The following is a 20,791-nucleotide window of genomic DNA, read 5'->3' as shown; positions in this document are numbered from 1 at the left end:
TCGAGCAGTGAAAGTTCTGCCAAGCCGTATCTCGTCAAATGACAACGACAGCTGCCCGAGTCGCAACTTTTTCAAGACAAGTAAAGCAAAATTCAGGAAATGGTATTTATTTTTTTAAAGAATACTATTGCTTCTTTTCAATCCTGAACAACAGCGTTTATGAATTCATACTAGATTATTAAATATTCCAATGCATCTGATATAACACAATCAGCCTTCCACATGATTTTACAGTATTTTTAATGTCCCTAACCTAACTTAACCAACTTTTAACTCTTGAAACATTCACGTTTACGTGAAGAAAAAATTTAAGCAATTAACGGTAAGGTATCAAAGAAGGTTTACAGAACCTCGGATGTAAATATGAAAACATATTTATAATATTGGCTGTTCCCCAAAAGCTCATTAAAGGACTCTTTAACCTGAGTAAGCCTTGAAAATCGAATCTTAAATGCTGTCAACCATTTTTGTTGACCTTCAGAGTAATTGAAAGTATCAGTACAGAACAGCCGATGCAGCCTTTCGTGAAAAATGAGTCACTCGCGTATTCTTATGCATTCTTTTTGGCCTCTGGAGGGGTGAGGGAGGGAGGCTCTTGACGCTATCTTTTCATCAAAACGTAAGAATCGTTTGTTGTTTAAGCATTCAGCTGCTGTATACTTACTCATATGTTTACCAAATCCTATCAAAAGACAAAATAAAGTTCGTGTACTTATGTACGCGGGTTAGAAGTTAGAGTTTTTTTATTAGACACTGAACTATTTTGAAATTTACTGTAACAAAAATTATTAAATAAGTACTCAGTATTTAATATTAATATAAAAAGTGTATTAGTAATATTATACCAATACGATAAACAAATACAATGTATTTATAAATATTTGTTTAAGCATAATTTGTATAATCCAGTAATCTGTAATTTTAATAAAAGAAAAAACATTTTTCCACGGCCGAGTTTTCAACCACGGTTCTTTAACGTTATAACCGCGCACTATAGCCATGTCTGTACAAACCCTGACAGAATATTTATAGGAGCATGTGTAATATAACTGTCGTAATACTTGAATACTTGAAATTACTTCTTACTATGACTACTTTTGTTTACCAAATATATTCCAGGGTAGTTTCACTATCATAATGTTTCATTTGGCACACCAATACATTTGGTATGTCACCTAATTTTTATTAAAGTGACTGCATATGGGTTTATATTCAATACGTGGGTTCGCCATATGCCTGTGAAAATTGCATGGTGCGCGCGCATCTTAAAAATTCACTATCATCAATTTTCCATAACGCGCCCACAGACGTATAACTTCAAAAATTTGCCGAAAAAGTATTTATATGTGTATACACAACTTTCAAAGAAAATGTATAATGCTTTAAACGCGTGGTTTCTCTTTGCATGCAGCCTTGAAATTGAAGGAGCCTTCAGTTAAGGCAGGATCGGTAAAGCACACATCCTTGCTATTCGGAAACAGCATCTGCTTCTAGCATCAGTCGCTAATGTATGAAACCACCAGAGTAAGATGCATATGGGCAGGAGAGGGAGGGGCACTCCAAAAAGCGGACGTGTGACCTCCTGAACGGGCCTGGCAGGAGCAGAGCATAGCAGGCCAGAGCAGAGCAGAACAGGTCTCGCCCCCCAAGGCCGCGTGGGTGTGACGTCACTGTGGCCGCTGGCCCGGGCGAGAGACCCCATTCCCAGGGACCACGCGCGGGGCAGGCCCATTACCCGCGCGGCAGACCAGCTCCCTGGGGCAGTTGTTTACGGGTGTTGCGGCCGTGCTCACGCTAACCCCTCACGTGGCTCTGTCTTTCCCTATCTTTTGTGAAGAAACCCCTGTAGGAACGGCGATCCGCAAAGCTCCCAGAGCCTCTTCTACACGCCTGTGAGTTAGAGGACCGGTGATACTTGTGCGCGGGTGCTGGAAAACAATGTCCATTTGACCGCCGCGTCGCATCAGCTCAGGTCTGGCGAGCAGCGTTAAGAACTTTCCAAGCCTAGAAGACCGTTGCCCCGGGTGGGTATGTAACCCCCCCTTTCCCGGCCCGTCAGGAAGTGGAGGAGGGGAAGCATCTTGACCACCACCGAGGAATCTAATGAAACCGCTGCCGCCCGTACTTACGCCCGATGGACTTCGCCGCCAGTAAGGGTATACCAGTAGCTCCCAAATTTGAAGATAGACTTTGGATGTGCCGTCAGTGGAGCTGGACCCTCACAAAAGGTGCTCGGAGGCGAGCGAGTAGTGACTCACCCAGCGAGTTAAGAGTCGTTCAACATGTGTAACGGGCACGTAAGCTGATGAGCCGAGCATGGCGGCGTGGGCGCGGCGAGTGTGGAAGCGAGCTGTCGGACATACCCGCTGCAAGACTACGGAAAGTAGTTACTCTATATAGACCCCTTCACCATTTATTTACTCATCGCTCACCGCTTCTTGACTGAATGTTGCTAAAAGGCTAGCATATTTGCTACGTATCAAGGAGCGAGTTGGACTGTGGCGTTGATCTGCATTTTGGTATTAATTACCATGAGGCGCCAAAGACGAGTGTAGTGAACAGGAAGTTGTCGGTGTCGAAATAGTGTCAAGGGAACGGGTTGACTACAGCTTCGGAGCACGCTGAGTACAGAAAAGCATCCATATGTGGACGACCCTGGTGGTAGAGACTACTCGTTGCGGCCACGAAGGAGAGGAACGAGTGGACCACTCGTTTCGGTGTCGGTGGTCACCCGACGACTGGACTCGTAGCGAGTTCTAATACGCGAGTAATTACGTCGTAAGAAACAGCATGTTAGGCGGTGGTTTATTTAAAAGTCATCATTTAACTGTAATTATCGTTTACTACGAAACTGTACAAACCTTTTAAGGTGAGTGTTAATTATAGCTGTTGTATGCGTAAATTTATGTTGTACTATCAACGTCAGATTACCTTCGCTTGACTGCCCTTTTGCTGCTCTTTTAATGAATAGAATGATGTTTAATGATTTCTGGTTTTCATTATTAGCTTGGAGCTCTTTTTTATGCTGTTCTTGGGCTATAAATATTAAATGTGAGCCATGCGCTGTTGTCTTAACGAGTATTTGTTATAACGAGGCAATAGCAGAATATAATTGTGATTTGAATACGATATCTTACTGAAGGCTTAGAAATTGTTTTTAATTAGTAAAACTGCAATAAGTTTATAACTGTCTTTGAATTATTAAGACAGTTGTATGATATTTAATACATCTTTGGTTCTGTGTTAACAGTTGAATAAATTCGTTGAAATGACGTCTCATAACCCAGCCATGTCATTTGTTATTAATTAATGGTAATATTGTTCTGCTTTCTGAGTTTTGTGAATAAACGTCTGGCATCAATCACCTACTTACTTAATCTTAATAACGTTGCATCCTTACCCAGGAGGTACTAGCATCATAATGAACAAAACAATATATTAATTTTGTTAATGGTATAGCTGTTAGAGAATATTTGAAACGTTGTGGTATAATATATTTTTTTAAATTTAAATACAAAATTATTGTTAATTTTATGGATTTTTTATACTCAAGATTAAGTCAAAAACTATAAAGATTTTTGAGGCACATCTTCAGAAACGAGAGTTACAATAATTAAATACCATAAATGTTTTCTGTAATAAATATTAATTTCATGTAGGCTATATAGGCCTACTATTTTTATTTTAATAAATTATCTGTCACAAAAAAGTAATACTCATTTACGAGTTTAAAAGTATTCATTTTTTATTTATAATTTTAAGTATTCCAAATTGTTGTCTCATGGATTAACTTTATTTTGGTCTTTAGTTTATTGCAATCGAACCTCAGGTACAAAAGCGGTAACTGAAGTTTTAGCGACCGTTATAGCGGTGACGATGAGTGGCCAAACTCGCTGGACAGTACAGACAACTTTTTGGTAGTTTTCCCAACGTTTCCAACGCATCTGCTCTCCGCCTTCGCTCAGCGCCAGCGTGGTTGTTGACACGATGGATGGACGAGAGAAAAGGACCGGCGTGACGGTACCGCAGGGGGGAGGGAGGATCCCCAAGGGCCGGACACCAGGAGGGTCCCGGTTAATTGTCAAGATTTTTTTAAGTGAAAATTCTTTTCTAAGGGCTTAAAATTTTCGAGCGTTACGAAAATTCCGATCGCCCGAGGGGAATAGTCAGGTACGTTGTAGGGGAACCGGTAGAGGAGAGTGCGTCAGTGGCGACGCCACTCCAACGCATGCACTAGCGGTCGAATGGGAAGACGACAAAAAAAAGGGGAGGGGGGGGGGGGTTGTAGGTATGTAGTGTAGCATGCTATATGCTAGTAGTAACGGCCGGAAGAGGAGATGACAGGGGAGAGGTAGAAATGAAGCAGCAGTGATGCTATCGTATTCTGGTAATACTGTTTTGTGTTTGTCTATTCCTCAGTTTTGTTTTAGATAATACCCTCATCCTTAATCTTCTCAATTATCATCTCTTGTTCAATAAATAATACTAATAATTCATCTATATTTATACCTAATGAGTAGAGACCTGCAAAATTCGCGGTTTCGATGGCCTTCAGGATAGACTGCACATACCCCTGTACACTCGGGCAAATAACGCAAGTTCATTGGTTGCCAACTTGTAAGTCGTCTCAGCTGGTTTGTCTGTGAGTCGATCCTTCTTTGGTTGAGGGTTTATAACTGGCTGAGATTCGTCCAGATTAACAGTAAGCCAATAGCAAAATTATCTAAGAGGTATATGTGTTTGAATTCTAGCCTATCACCGAATGAATCCGCGAATTTTGCAGGTCTCTACTAATGAGCAATAAGTTTCACTTCTATCGCACGTGGACTCCACTCACACACTTTTTGTAATGCATATTTTTGGTACGTTTATCGATGTCCTCAAACGCGAACATATGCGGTTGCGTGCTGCCATACGCGCGAGTCCGCCATCTTGACAGCTCCGGCTTGTGGGTATAGGAAGAAAGATAACGCTATTTCCCAGCATTCAACACTAGTGGCACCGACTAATAGTCCGCAGTGCTCGGAGGCTACGACAAGTAGGCGGGAGTCGTGATGTCGCCTACCCGTATTTTTTTAAAAATACATTTGAGAATATCAATGCTGGCGGAAGACTGGTTGTCGTTAGCGGGAGTCACAACATGGCGAGACTAATGCAATTCAGAATCGATCCCCAGGTAACATTCGGGCGATCATGTTCAGTCAAAAGCTAGTCGAAGAATTAAAAGTTTTACAATAGTGTTATCCATGATTACGACCCACTTTAACCTGTACGCATACGCGGAAGGGAAGGGAAAGGAAACGCCTCAGGAAGTGTGGGAAGGAGAAGTAAGCCTAAGGGGAAGGGAGAGGCCCAGTCTAGAAAAAAATCCGAGACACCCTCCTTGCATACGGCAGTTTAAATTTTCGGTCTGCTAATCAAATTTTTCATAGTAAACGTAGCTGCTCCGGCAACGAATTCTAGCGGCGGGTGCGGATACTACGTGTGATTTTCGTCCAGAATTGTTGTTGAAAAAAAATTTGGATGTATTTATCATGATCGGCATTATTTTTAAGAATTCTAAGTTAAATTTCATGTCGTATTATAAGTGTATTTGCAACACGAAAACAGATTATTTTGCTCGTTTCCAATGTTAGATGATACAAATCAGTGGCGAGTACTGAAAGACTAACTCACAATTTTTAAAGACTTTTATTGGATTATTAACGCCTTTTTTTTTCGCGAATGTAAACTTACATGTTATTGGTATGTGTGAGGGCTGGGGGGAAGGTTGGGGGGGTTGTAGGCTTGTAGGTTACGAGCTAAACTAAACATGATTGTACTTAAAAATATATATATAATTCGCTTATCCAGATTTCGAACCCAGAACCCCTCGCCCCCAAGTTGGAGCTTCAACCAAGTGCGAAGCGTAGGTCGTGAGAGAAAGACGAGGGTTGTCGGGGCAGCGATGGAATGCGCTGGCGGAAGAGAAGCGGGAGAGCCCGGAGGAAACACACCGGATCACGGGAATGTCCACTACATTTACCGTTTGGGTTTGAACAGATAAATTTTTTTTTGAGAGAGAGGAGTGGGGTAATTTCGCTTTGTAGCGGCTTCTGGGAGAAATATGGCAGGTAATACCTAAAGTAAAAAGTTGTTTAGATTAGATCAGCCGTATTATTAGTACAGTGTTTAAAAAGCAATTAATACGCTGTACGCAATAGTAAAGTATCTGACCAAAACTAACCGATCTTTCACTTTACTTATATTCGTCTTTTCCCCCAGAAGCCGCAACTCTGTTCAGTTACCATGAGTGAACTGACCACATTAAACTCCCGGTAGTAACTGTCATGTCCGAAGTGGAACTAAAAACCACGACCCAAGGACTTGAAGAAGAATAGGCTTAACAATGCACCACCAAGGTGGGCATGTATTTCTTTTTATCTCATGTTAACGCCAAATTTACAATGTGAATCACTTTTGATAACCTGATGTCCACTTATTACAAATTTTAAACGTCTTTGCAAGTATCTCTATGCTACCGGAAGTACGACTGAAACCTATTTTATCTAACGGCACCAAGAAAACTTGCTTATGTCTGTCACGAAATTTTTGAGATGATAACGAAATTATTTGTTATTTTGTTCTTTTATCAAGGAGTGTGAACGTTAACAAAATATAGTGTTTGGCGAGAACAAAACTTGATAATGTAAAGTAATCAATTCCCCAATAAGGCTGGACGAACGGATCGCTCTTATTGCTCGAGGGGGAGACGCCCTTGCGATAGGATGTCCGCGCCCTGCGGAGGTCCTTATGGCTGCGGTGCGTGACACGCGACAGTCAGGTCGAGCCGCTCTCGCTGTGTCTGCCATGGCGGGGCCTAACCGGCACGGAGCGGCAGTAAACTGTCTTCAGCGCTCGCAATCACCGGGATTACTTCGGAGGTCCCGACGAGCACCCCGTCAGCGATGCAGTCCCCTGGATCGATGTTCGTGGCACCGAAGCGCGGCGGGCGGGTCTGGCATTTTCACTGCAGGCATGATACGTCGAGGGATTACGTCACTGCATTACTTACACGAAAACGCAGGTAGGAGTCAGTAAGCAGCAGCGCTATCGATGGCATGTTTCAATACTTGCGCACTCGCGTGTTTGTGATTCGCAAACTTCCACACTCGGATGCTTGCACACACTCTTAAAAAACTGGCATCAGTGTACATTTTGTCCACAAAAAAAGCCCCAGTTATAAATTTTAATAGTATCAACTGTAAGCATCGTGGAGTGTTTGATCAAGGTCACAATTAAAGAGTGACTAAAACAGTTTTAGATATGCACATGCGCGAATACTAATTTGTTGTATTCTCGATTGCAGCGCGAAAAAATGGCTTTTTTTCCCCAATTATTAGAGGTGAACCTGTAAACTTAATTTGGCAACAGGTTGGAGTCCCTCCCCATTGGAATTTCTTTGTACGAGAGTGGTTAAACGACAAAGTCCCTGACCATTGGATTAGTCGTAATGATCGAGACGATAGAGCTCTTTTTTCGCTGGCCTCCACGTTCACCTGACGTAACGCCGTGTTTTTTTTCCCCTTTTGGGGCATTACAAAAGACCGTGTCTAAATTACGCCGCTACCTTGAGACAAAGAATTGAAGAAGCTGTTGCTTCCATTATTCCAATAGTTTTAACCCAAAGTGTGGGAATAACTGGACTTCAGGTTAGATGTGGGTCGTGTAACTGAAGGTGCACATAATGAACATTTGTAAAAAAAAAAAGTTAATTTACATTCAATTTAATGTATCATTTGTTGTAAATAGTCTAAATAAAACAGTTGTATTATGTCATTGTAATGCCATTGTAATAGGTGTATTTGAAATATTTTTGTACATTAAACATTTCCTGTCCATCTTCCTGCGAAGTTTCACTTCTAAAGCGCGTGGCCACCATCATTTTTCTGAGGGTCGGGGATCCACGGACTGGCCGGGCAGGGAGGACATGAAGAACCGTTAATAATTTATGTACCTGCGCGAAGCCTGTTACTACAGCTAGTGATGCAATGATTCCTGTTATATTTCATTCATAGCTCAATTTGGAGAATGAAGAAACTCATTTTAAATTATTTCAAATAAATCATCTTTATGTTATTTCATTTTGAAAAATGATCATTTCTGCTGTTTCCTGTGCCAAATGTAAACACGTGCTGATTTTACAGTAAATTTAAAAGCCCAACGATTTATATGTATAGCACAATTAATTAATTTTTAAGCTACGAAATAATAAGCTTCATGGTCTTGGATAGTTTTGATTCATTTAGAAATAACATGCAGGAAGTAAAATAAAAACATAAATAAATATTTAAATTTGTCTTTTTTTGTGGTAATATAATATAACCAAGCGAAATCCTTAGCAGTTATATTTTCAATTACATAATGGCGCTGCCAAACATAGAACGTTTGAAATGCCGGTTAAGTTAACTTTTAAAACTTTTAAAAACAGTGTAAGAATATAAAACAGTTAATTTTGTGGTTTTTATCCGGTTTCAATTACATATCACTATATTTTAAAGAAAAATTTATGTTTTAAAATAAAACTCATCCTACATCCATCTGGATTGATATAACTTTATGACAGAGATCATTTTCGAAATCGGTCCAGCAGTTTTCGAGTTAATTTTTTCTTTTTTTAGTTTCGTAACTGGAATCATCTGTTCTCCACTGTGTGTTTTATTTTCTATATTTACTGTTCTTGTTGCAACTGTCGCGTAGTTTTCAGCCGAGTGGAATTCTTCTTTGCTGTTACTTTTTCTAGCTAAATTCCTTTTGCGAGAATTCTTTGTAACATTTGTAACATTTTACACCAGTTAATATTAAATTGTTCTCCGTGTGAATTCGTGTTCATAATTGTTATCAATTCCTGATTTAATTTCTGTGACAGCTAGCGATGGCTTATGCCCAACATATTATTTCAGATCACTCATCCACGTTGCGGCGCGCTGGACCATGGACAGAGGACCGTTTATAAACTGTAATTTTATTTTACGGTAAAATTTTGTATCTAAGATCGAAATTGTAATTTATGATTATTTAATATGTAATTTAAGTTGAGTTTAGTTTTTAATTTAACGAATTATATTTAATTTTAGTGGCAGTTTGAAGAGTTTTAGTTACAGTTGGTAATAGTTTTTAAGACGGCTATATTTTTTGTATGTATTTTTGTTTTTAAACTTTAAATTTAATTTTTAGTTTTCCAAACGCATATAAGTAACAGACAGATTTGGAGGAAGTTTTTAACTTAATGGAGTGAAAAATAATACGTTATCAAGTGCCGCGGCGAAGTAGTTGACCGCGCCACCGCTAGGAAGGGATGGTGCGGAAGGGTGGTTGATGACGTCGCCGTGTGTGTGAGGCGCTGTGTGGGGTGTGTAACGAGACTCGGCAAAACATCTTAATAGGACAATATTGGGAAATAATGGCCAGTTAGCATTGGAGGAGCGCGAGACAGTTCACTGCATCGCTTACGAGCTATTTTTACACTCCACGTCACCAGGTTCTCTGGCATCACTCGTCTCGCGTATTTCTTACCAGTTTCCAGTATTATTACACTATTACAATATTCGACTCTGCCGTGGACAGTCTTTGTAGCCGTGCGGAATCGCTAGGCAATATCTGGCGTCGAATGACGTTCGCTAGGACTGTGTGAAGGTGCGCGGTTATGGATGCGCGCGGAAGATCAGCTGGAAGCGAGCGACGCACGAGCTTCAGACTCGAGCGAGCGGACGCGCCAGAGGCCTTCTCCCGAGAGACACGACAGTCGCGGCGTCTCGCGAAATGGACCGAGCTCGGATCTCTGTTCGGGACGCCTGCTTTCCTTCGCTTCCCGTCGTGCAGGCGAGCGAGTCCTGCAGCTCTGGTTCGAGAGAGGAGTGTCGCGAACTCCGTGGTTGCAAACCGTCGAGATGTGCGACGCTTCCATTTTTAACTGCGTGTCGGTGTGCGAGGTGTAACGAATTTTCTTTGCGTCTGCTCTGAACTTTTTTTTAAAAAAAGGAATTCCTAAATAACGGATAAGAAAGACGTCATAGTAATAATTATTTTTGGGCCAACTAAACCTGCTTTATATATAGCCTATATATAAAGGGATGTTGGTATACATGGCGTTGATAAACTCCGACACAATTTGACCTATCACCATGAAGGCTGGCATATCGAAATGTTCTTTCATAGAGAAAGATTTTATGCTATCCATTTTGCTATAGCTTTCCACTAGATGGCGCTGTAGCGCAAAAACTTCTAATCGTTCAACCGATCGCCATTAAAATTGGTGTACTATGATTTTTACTGTCGTTAATCAAAAATAATTAGGGATTGTAACTGTGAGTGAGTTTAAAATGTAATATCATTTCAAATGCTTGATAGATTCTAGATTATATACAAACCCTGTTTGTCTGCCGGGTTCCGCTAGTGCGAGTATAGATAGGGAGTCGTTAGTTTTGTTGCGACATTGCATGTCGCACTAATAGTGTCGTGCGGATAGTCTACAGTTCTCATGGTTAAAAAAAAAAAACACAACTACAACACGAACCGTTCCGAAGTTTACCGAAGTAAAGAGTTAGGTTAGGTTCGGACAGTGTTATAAATTTAAAAAAAAAAAGTTCATTATTAATTTCCGGGACGGTGGTTTTGGGTTAGGTTGAGTTTCCATAGCTAAAATAAAAAAAGTTGGTTAGATTAGGTTAGCCGTTATTTCATAAAATTACTCTATGACCAAAAAAAAATGTTTACACATCGTTGCAATATGGTAATTTTTTTTTTGTGACGAGCGACAGGCCGAGGCGTGCGCAGTGACTCACCTCGAGCTGCACGCCGAAGAGCTCCCTGGTGCGCTCCGGGGCGCGGGGTTGTTCGACGACCGCCTCCTCCCGCGCCGGCTCCATCCCCGCCGGGCATAGGGCGGCGCCAGCCCTGCGCCACACACACCAACACAACACTCACTCTCTCGCCAGGGCCACAACCACACCTGCAGGTTCGTCACACACACTTTTCATATCATCGTCCTATCCTTAACAGAATAACACAGATTGGAAGAAGTTAAATGGCAAACATGTATAAAAGTTATAGTTAAAATAATCTCTTCGTTAAAGTTATAAACATATTTGAATTAATGAGTGCAAATAAAAGTAAATTTATCAATTAAACTGTAGATTTCATTTCACTCCTCCTTTGTATCCATACAAAAAAAAAGTGATAATTCAATAAAAACGATTGAATTTTATTCATAAAAGTATGCAATCATTTCATCAATGTTTTTTTATGACGTCACGTTAAACTATCGCCCGTAAACCGACTTTACAGACAACCGATTTTTTTTAACGAATGTTTTTTGACGTGACAACATCTAATAAATCGATGAACGCCGGCTGCACTCACGAAAAAGTGTCCCGTTACGCGCATTGTCCCGTTACGCTGTGTCCCGTTACGCTCATTGTACGCTTGCGCCGCATCTATCTCTCTTCCACTCGATTGGAACAACCATCGATTTGACTTTTTCGAGGCACATAAAACTTGAAACACTCTGTCAAAAGCGCTTCCCTAGGCATGCAGATGCCTTTGAAGTTGGAGTTGAACGACTGGTTCTATTGCAGTTAATAGAGGAATTATTAAAATTCAACACTAAGTGTCTATATAGTGATTTTCGTTTAACAAGTTTCTACAACCACTGTAAAAGTTTCTGTTGCCATCGTCGTCGTCGTCGTCGTCGTCGTCGTAAAATGTGTTCATTGAAACAATTTTACGACAGCATCATGTTTCTTGGTGGTTGTAGAACTTCGTTCAACTAAAACTTTGTCCAGACGCTTAATTTTCCAAATTAAATATTTTTTTTTTGTATTATGCACTAGCTGCAGTACCCGGCGTTGCCCGGGCTGAACACAGGCTGATATATTGTCCGCGAGTTAAAGCAAAATGGATAGCGCTATACATCAGTGTAGTGGACATAGAGAAATGACACACAATTGCTGTTTGTATGTCTATTACCCATGGCGATCGGTTGAAAGGTTTAGAATTTGATGCGCTGCAGCGAGACGAGTTAAAAAAAAAATGGATAGCATAAAAACCTTCTCGATAATAAAATCACTTCGATGTGCCAACTTTCATGGTCATCGGTCAAACGGTTTATCAACGTCAGACATGCCAACATCCTATTATATATATTTATTTTTAACCAAAAATTAGTTTTACGTGTTCGTTACAAACTTTGCTTTGTGAATTGGGCCCCAGGTAACTTGCGTACTTTGTATAGGGTAAATGTTTGTAATGGCTCGAACTTGGAGTGAATTCAAACTGTACTCTGAGTGGAAAAAATTATTACATTTTTTATTTTGACTGAAATGTTAAAAAGTGCACAATGGAAGATAACATGGACTTTAAAATATAATTACAGTTATGTTTTTTTTTAATGCAGTTAAACTCACAAACTACACATTGCTCACTCGCCAAGCCACGTATTTGTGGATCAGGCTTGAATCAACATTCCTCAGAGCCACGCTCAAGACCTGCTTCCAGAGTCCTCCCGCGACCTGCCCGCCGCGAGCACGTGACCCGAGAACGCGGCGCCCAGCGAGGCGAGGCTGTTATCACAACTCCTCGAGCATCTGCTTCGACAAGCGTCCGAGGATAGATTAGACGTCTCTTCGAGTCAGTAAATATAACGTGTAAGTTACACCACAATTTGTGACACTGTATTTGAAAAAAAAAAAAAAGAAGATGGCAGATAATAATTTTTTTTTCTTTAGTGGCAAGCTACTTCAGGTGAAATATCAGTCTGTTGGCATGACTATAATATGTTCCTAAGGTTTTACGATATTCTCTTTTTCAGTATAATTGTAATACTTTATAGACAAATAGAGAATTATACAAAATATCATTATTAATAATTACCGGAAATCGATGGTGATATATACACCAAATATCATAATTAATATAGACATCGACATTTCAAGCACTAACGACATCTGCTTCATACAGCACAAGTAAATTTGAACGTATGAAATGCATTAAGTACAGTATCACGCTAATAATTATGGTAGTAACATGAATAGCTTATTATGATATTTCTGTTAAATATGATGATACGGAACCACTTTTGGTGCTAGTAACACGAACTACAAAACTTTAGATTGACGCATTTCATGGCGGTATTTAATGAATCTCTCCATGTATCCTACCATATCCCATTATTGACCTTTCAAAAGTATCGTACCGTGTCCGTTATATCGAGAAAAAAGCGCACAGCCCTACACACGTGCCCGGTGACTAGTTCTCCCATTATCCGCGAGAGGGCGGCGGCGTGAGACGGCGGTCTGAGGTGTCTGGCGTTGTAACTACGCCTTCCTGCCCACGCGCGCCCAAACCAGCCACTGCTCCCTGTATGGGCCGCACTACACATTCGACTTTCTTTTACTGTTTGTGCGCCAGCCTCCTCACACGAGGTGTGGTGCTGACGGCCTTCTACCTATCTATCTCTAACCCACGGTAACTCTGTGTCGTGTTATTATTTATTACAATTTAAAGTTCTTAAATGTAGTATCAGTGTTACCAATTTCTCAACTGTCACTTGCAAAGCAACACATGAGGTTTGTTTACGAACGCTGACACTCACGTTAAGCTATTAACATGAAAACGTTTTTAAAAATACTCCTATACTAAGGTCCCGCTAGAATTAGCGATGAAAGGTTATATTTTTGTCGCCAAAAATTGTAATATATATTGTGACTTGAGGGTTGAATCTCAAAGTGTTTAATATATATTCAGAAAATAGACCACTGTACGTTGCCTATTAGTGCACTTACGCCATAGTGGCAATTTTTGGCCAAATTTTAAGGTCAAAATAAAAGGTCAAGTTCAAGGTCACACAATATGACTCCCGTGACGTCTCAATTTAATATGGCGGTCGGCACCTCAACAAAGCCCTGCACCAAAAAGAAACCCTGATTCCAGACATACTATTATATGCTACTCCTACCCAATCAAAGTAGTTAGGTATTGTCAGGAAAAGTCATTCTGTTACATAGTTGAAATCAATTTTTTTTACCTCGTAATTGTCATTTTGTCATGTCAAAAACTTTGTGGAACTTTGATTGACTTCCTCTTATGATGGATAGAAAGTATGAATTAGAATCTCCGTCATTAAATACATACATTACATAAATACATTAAATACACTTCCATGATTTAAAACTGTTTCCAGAATGCCAACATTTTTGGTTCTCATTAAGATGGCACAGGAAATTAACTGATAAAAAAAACCTTCACCAGTTTACCATGTAATAATGCAGACGTAGCCACCCCCTGAACTATCTCTTCTATCTTTCAGGATAGTAACATACATGTGTCACTGCGTCCGCTCTCGTTGCTGGAATGGTGATTCCTCTTGGTTTTGCTCCAAGCAAAAGGAGCCAACCACTGCTATACCACGAATCCAACATCAGTCCCGATCCGGGACTTATTGATAAACCCCCCACTTTGTGGGGATCGGCCTGTAGTACTCCCGACTTTCAATGGGACTTGAAGGCTTTACCGGGCTGTTAGCTTTTAACTGAGACTCTCTCTTTGAGCGAAGGCCAATGATCACCTTGTCTGCGGGCCCACCTACTCAGGATGAGACCACAGAATTTACAGCCTGCTAAAAGCCCCGTTTGACCGTCTACATTCGACGAAGCCACGGATATCCACCGACTACAAGAACCACATACCGAGGAGTTCACAGCCGATTAACGCCCAGTCCGGACCCCGTGACAATTATTTCCCAGAGACAAGTCCAGCCATTGTTATTACCATTGGACTTGACTGCCTTTACGTTGGAGTCAGACCTTTTGTGACCTGGTGGCAGAGGGATTGGGAGTCTGAACCTACCAACAAGGTCTCGGTGACAGATTGCTGTTGCCCGCGATACTGGCCCTAAAGGCACAATTCCACTGAGGAAACACCGAGCGACATGTGGCAGGCTACTTGTTTCCTAGGTGCGCGAACATATGCCACAAAATAAAATAATGTCGCATACCGGATCTGTCTCCTCACATCGCATGAGCTTTGTCGTCTATGCATGTAGCATGCGTCTAAAACTATTCCATTCAGGCAACTTCAGTTTGGTGAATCATGTCTTTACAAACAGACACGGCCGCTGCTTATTTGGAAATAGCTGTGAATCGTGACAAAAAAAAAAAAAACAAACAACGAAAGCCACGGTAACGGAGACCAAAAGTAACTGTATGTTAATAATCAAGAAACTCAGTATAATTTAAACAACAAGTTGGTCGCTGACGATAAAGCTTTATTTCAAGATTTTTCACGAATGAGTGAATACGATTTAGAGTACTTCCTTGGAAAAGTCTCACCTATTATAAAAAAAAAAATATGATACCAACTTTCTGGAAGCAATACCATCTTCGTGTAAGATTTTTAATGTCACAGACATTTGGCTACGTGTGATCACTATCAATCACTTATGTATTTGTTTCAGATACTGCCTTATCAGATAAATTTTCTGGCAACGGGGGATGTCCGAGGGAACGAGAACCTTTGGACACATACCTCTTCAGCAACCACCGTTGGAGATACGTAACGGCATAGGTTGTTACATGCGGTAAAAAGCTATACACAGTGACATGTATGTATTTAATCCGGTATTCTATGGAGCGGCACAGTCTTTAATCCAGCATATATCAAGCCACTCCCGTTCATATTTATTCGGGTACATTCCAGTTGTTGACGTTGGCCCCTAGGTAGCAATACTGCTCAACCGGCTTTTTTAGAACCCTCAGATTTTATCGTTGATGTCAGTTTTCATTTCAGTATGTTGTATCCTGTTTTACAGCTAGTTATATATCACATTTCACTGATACATTTCCGTAATAATTTTGTGAAGAAGTCCAACGCTCAACGTTCTTTTTCTTTATTCAGTTTATTGAAACTTGTTTTAAATACCACTGAAATGTCTATTTTTTGATGTTTAACATCTTAGCTCTCGGTATACGGCATTTGGCAGGAGTAATTTCGTGAATGGAACGGAAATGTGTAACCACGGTGCTGCCATCTGTGGCGGATAGCGTAAAACAAATTTCACAAAGACAAAAATAAAAGTTATAGTATTAACATTTTATGAATTTTAACAAGATGGACCGTATTGTAATAAAATTCCTTGTCGAAAATCAGGTCCATAGCCGGGGTTTAGAATTTTTTCTGTATTATTTCTATTTTATCGGAGCCGTTTCATTATATAGTTTAACAATTCGGTATGCTAATCAGACGATTGAATAGTCGACGTAGCTGTTCCGGCAGCGAATTTTAGAGGCGGGTGCGGAAATTATGTGTTAGTCGCGCCAAGAAATGTAGTTTATTACACAATTTGCGTATATTTATTACGTTCGGAATTATTTTAAAGAATTAAACTTAAATGTCGTGTACAAGTTTCGTATCATAAATGTATTTGCAACGCGAGAACACTTGATATTACTCGTTACCGAGGTAATGATGTTGCCCATCTCTGGCAAGCACTGAAAGACTCGCTCAAATATATTTTTTGCCTTTGGTTTTCCCATTGACATTAAATTGACGATCGATAATCCGGCAAAAAAAAAAGCCAATCCTGCATTGCCGTGGTCGCGAACTGTGCCGCTCTCTGCGCCACAAACACCATTCTTCCCGCGAGCTCGCTAGTGCCTTTCTCCGGTACCATAACAGGCAACGGCTCCGGCACTTGACGTCCACTCCCCCCCAACAAGAGGAAGAGACGGGCAGTGATGACGACCGCCGCCCCTGACAGCAAGCAGCGCGCCTGTCAGACGAGGGCCTCGGGACCTTGGTCACACGGGCCTTTCACCGGAGGACTGCGCTATTGCGCGCGTGTAAAATAGGGCGAAAGTGAGTGCCCCGCGGCCCAGCGAGTAATGGATGGCAGCGATAAAAATAAAAGAAATGGGCACAAGACCTAAATTAATAAAGACGCGGTTTCATTGTAGCTGTCAATTTACTGTGTTATTGCGATCAACCAACATGAAAGATACTCAACAGTAGTTTTCTTAACGTGATAAAGTATGGTTCAATGTCGCATGGGAATGCAATGATTACAGGGCATCTGAGGTTATGGTCATCTCATAGCCACTGTGCACTAACTCGGTTCCATAAGGTTTTACGTTCATGCAACAAAAGTTCTTCAACACCACAAAATATATTTATTTTAGCATACATTCCGCAAAATATTGTGAGCACAGCAAAATACTTTTTAAACCTCAACGAAACAATTTATTAGCGACAGTTACATCTTTATGTCACCAATAAGCCACTCAGTTGACATTACCGAACATTTTTATTATCAACAAAAATTTTTATGATGAACATATTTGGTGGGGTCTATAGCCTAGTGATGAACATACTTAGTGGGATCTATAGCCTAGTGATGAGAATAATTGGCGGGGTCTATTGCCAATAGTTTTAAAATATTTGGTGGGGTCTATCCCTAGTGATGAGAATATTTAGTGGGGTCTATTGTCGAAAGTGATAACATGTTTGGTAGGGTCTACAGCTTAGTGATAAATATATTTTTTGGGGTCTATTGCCTAGTGATAGCCATTTTTTTATGTCTATAGCCTAGTGATGAATATCATTTGTGTCGGTCACAAGGCTTTATTCTGAGTTTGATAGTTCAGTAACAGCTGGCATGACTCGTATTAAGTTGCGAGCGTCTAGTCTGGGGGCCGGGTGGATCGGCGCCTACACGGCCCCGCGACATGACCTCATGCTTGTGATCTGACGCAGGCTGGACACATACTGGCGGCGGGCAGTGGCGAGGAGAGACACTACCGTCTGCAGGTACCGAGGAGTGGCCTCTCTGCACATTGCATAAATACAGAGGCAGAGTGCCGGCTAAGATGGGTCCAACTGGTATTTTGTGGCCAACTTCGAGTATTTTCTCCATGTAAACATAACCGAATAACTCAGGTAAGTAAAATCTATCAAGGGGGGAAAACATTTCGCCAGTTATTCAAATTTGTCTTCAATCACAATTGTCAAGCCGGCCTAGGAGACCAATTGATAATTTTAACTGATTTTATTTAATTCACGCTGCAAAATGTAAATTATTTCTTAAATTTGGCGTTTCGCATTATTCGCAACTATGCACAACGAAACTATGCGGTTTGTGTGAAAAAATTGCTCTATCACCACAACTATACTTAAACATTTAGAAATACGTTATATTACTATCAGCGAAGAAAAATGTTTCAAACCCGTACAGTAACTTAATTTTTCGGGCCAGTTGGACTTTTGCTAGAGCCCATTATCTGAAATTACCCGCAGGGTTTTTACACCATGATCTGAAAATGTTTATAAACTGAATTTATAAATCAAATTAAAAGGGCTTCGGAACCTGCAGTATGAAAAGAATGGAATAAATTAATAATTTGACTTTTTAAAAATATAATATTAAAACTGCATATAATATTATTGTAAAATGTTTTAAATGTCTATGATACTATCGAAAACTGTTAACATTTCGGTATCGTAATTTTCCAATTAATAGATTTTAAAAAATGTTTTGCGAAAGAGAAACGTAAGAAGGGTAGAAATAAGTCCTAAATAGTGAAAACACGATTTATTCCTACCGTGCTTAGGTTTCTCATTCGCAAAATTGACATTTTTAACAATCAATTATTTTAACGTGTTTGATATTTAATAAATTTATAATTTTTTACTGAAAAATTTACATTATTACAAATTTGACATTACAAGGTTTAAGAAAGAAAAAATAAAACTACAACTAATACTACAGTCTTAAATTTAAAAAAAAATTTCGATAATAGAAAATGCACGTAATTTAACTATACGGTGATAGAAAAGGTAATGTTTCCAAGTGGCACGTGTAAGCAGATTGTGTTATGGTTACTGTCGTCCCAGTCATACATTTCGACAGCAATATTAATTTTAAAGGCCTTAGACCCTGCAATAAAATTATCAATTTAATGGATGTAGCATAGCTCAAAACCTTCAATAAATTTAATTTTCCTTTTCCCTCCATAATGTACTCTTTTGTCCTATTTACTCAGAGGAATATTTTACAAAATAACCATAAAATACGGTAGGCCAAAATATCCACGGAATCAAGAAACAAGAACCCGATGAGGATCGAGCCTAGACCTTTGATCTTGAATAATAAACCCTCCAGAAAACGAATGGAAAACAAACAAATCTTAGAGCTCCTACACTACAGATTTGGTGCCCGGAAACTTTCGAGGACACTAATTTATATGACTTGAAACATCCTTACTCACTGGTGCACTCCCCATGGTATAATGTGTGCAGAAAATTTGGCCTACTTTTAAGGGAAATTATCTTTAGCGTTTGAAGCATGCATTTCGTGAAAACGACTAGCTGGGCGTGCTCCAGCGATACTTCCTTTATTAAAAATTCGTATTTACTGATTGGCAGTACGCCAACCACGATTTCACAAGATTAACTAAAGAGGATTTTGAAGCATAATGGGTCAATTCATTACTTTGGCGCAAGGAAGTTCTTGAAATTTCTATTAAACAGTACCCTGAAGTTTGGAGTTTCGAGGTCGAATAGCTCCCTTATTAATAAAACTTTCAGGGAAAAAAGTGATGAATAAATTTTAGTAATATTTTCACGTAAGGGTTACTTATCAGGCGTGGCCTGTGCTGCTTGGAAATATTATTTTGTACATACTTATTTCCATTTGTATATATTATACACGGATAATATATTACCTCTACATCTAGTAAATGAATCCTAGATAAGTTTTTTAATATTTTTTTTAATTTTTGGATGTATAAGGGCCAATGGGTAGCCATTATTGGAATGGATAATAAATTTTACTACGCCTCAAGGCTGAGGCTGGTTTGAAAGGTCGGGTAAGAAAATTTAAAAAAAAAATCTGTAGGTTGGTTATCTGCTCGTACCTCGTGTGATGACTGTGCGGTCGGCCCTGGCATAAGTTCATCTACTTGCAGTAACATTACGTGCTTCGCGTCTATAAGACAGCAAGTTTAGAATGTCATGGTCGTGATTTCAGCCACTACAAACACCTTGACTTTACGCGAGAGTGAATCCAGTAGCTGATACAGCAATTTTTATTGAAAAATTGGGGAAGGGGCAATATATAATAATATAAAAATACGATGACAGTATTTGTGTATTCAAAAATTTACAACAAGGGATTTTTACTGTTACATACATGCGTCACTTCCTGTGTATGTTGTAGTTTTGATGTGTCATATCACCAGAACTCACAAAATATATCATAACTTCAAAATGGAGAATGGTATACATCTTTCTATACACTCCTTTTGTTAGCCACTTCATGAGTCCAAACATACAGTACCCGAAAAATGTGTGCTATGCAATCGAATAAAGGCCTGAATGGAGGGGTTGGGAGGTGAAGGTAATCGTTATCAGCCTTTTCTTCTTCCGGTAACTTGCTTCATCTTCATGTTATCGGAAAGTTAAAAAAAACTGACACCAACGATGTTAACTATGTATATGGATTTTAAAAAAACCTGTAGTAAAAATAATAACTAATCGCGACGGGCACAGACAGCGATTGGTGCATGGTCAGATGCCGATTCACCAGGTAGCGAAATTCAATGGTCTCACATACACGGCTAGCTGACGTAGAGAGATCGATTGTAACAGTGAGACATCGACTCTCACCCAACCCAGGAGGACCTGTGTATGTATCGCCGGTCCAACCGCCCCAGTTTCAGGTTCTCTTGAAACCACTCTAGACCAACACTGCGATGGTCCCTCA

The 20,791-nt window shown here is 40.0% G+C and overlaps 1 protein-coding gene across 1 annotated transcript in view; it reads right to left on the bottom strand.

Annotated features, from left to right (window-relative positions):
- The window catches only part of LOC134527957 (uncharacterized), a 250,478-nt gene that overhangs the window by 53,287 nt on the left and 176,400 nt on the right, over nucleotides 1-20,791 (bottom strand). The window contains exon 2 of the mRNA XM_063361050.1: nucleotides 10,824-10,935. Coding sequence (XP_063217120.1) covers nucleotides 10,824-10,907 — 84 coding nt within the window. The 5' untranslated portion in view covers nucleotides 10,908-10,935. The remainder of the gene's footprint in view (nucleotides 1-10,823; nucleotides 10,936-20,791) is intronic.

Source organism: Bacillus rossius, chromosome 1 (assembly GCF_032445375.1).
Source record: "Bacillus rossius redtenbacheri isolate Brsri chromosome 1, Brsri_v3, whole genome shotgun sequence".
Classification (NCBI taxonomy): Eukaryota; Metazoa; Arthropoda; class Insecta; order Phasmatodea; family Bacillidae; genus Bacillus; species Bacillus rossius.
Note: the sequence above shows the minus strand (reverse complement) of the source record. Positions and strands in the feature narration are given on the sequence as shown.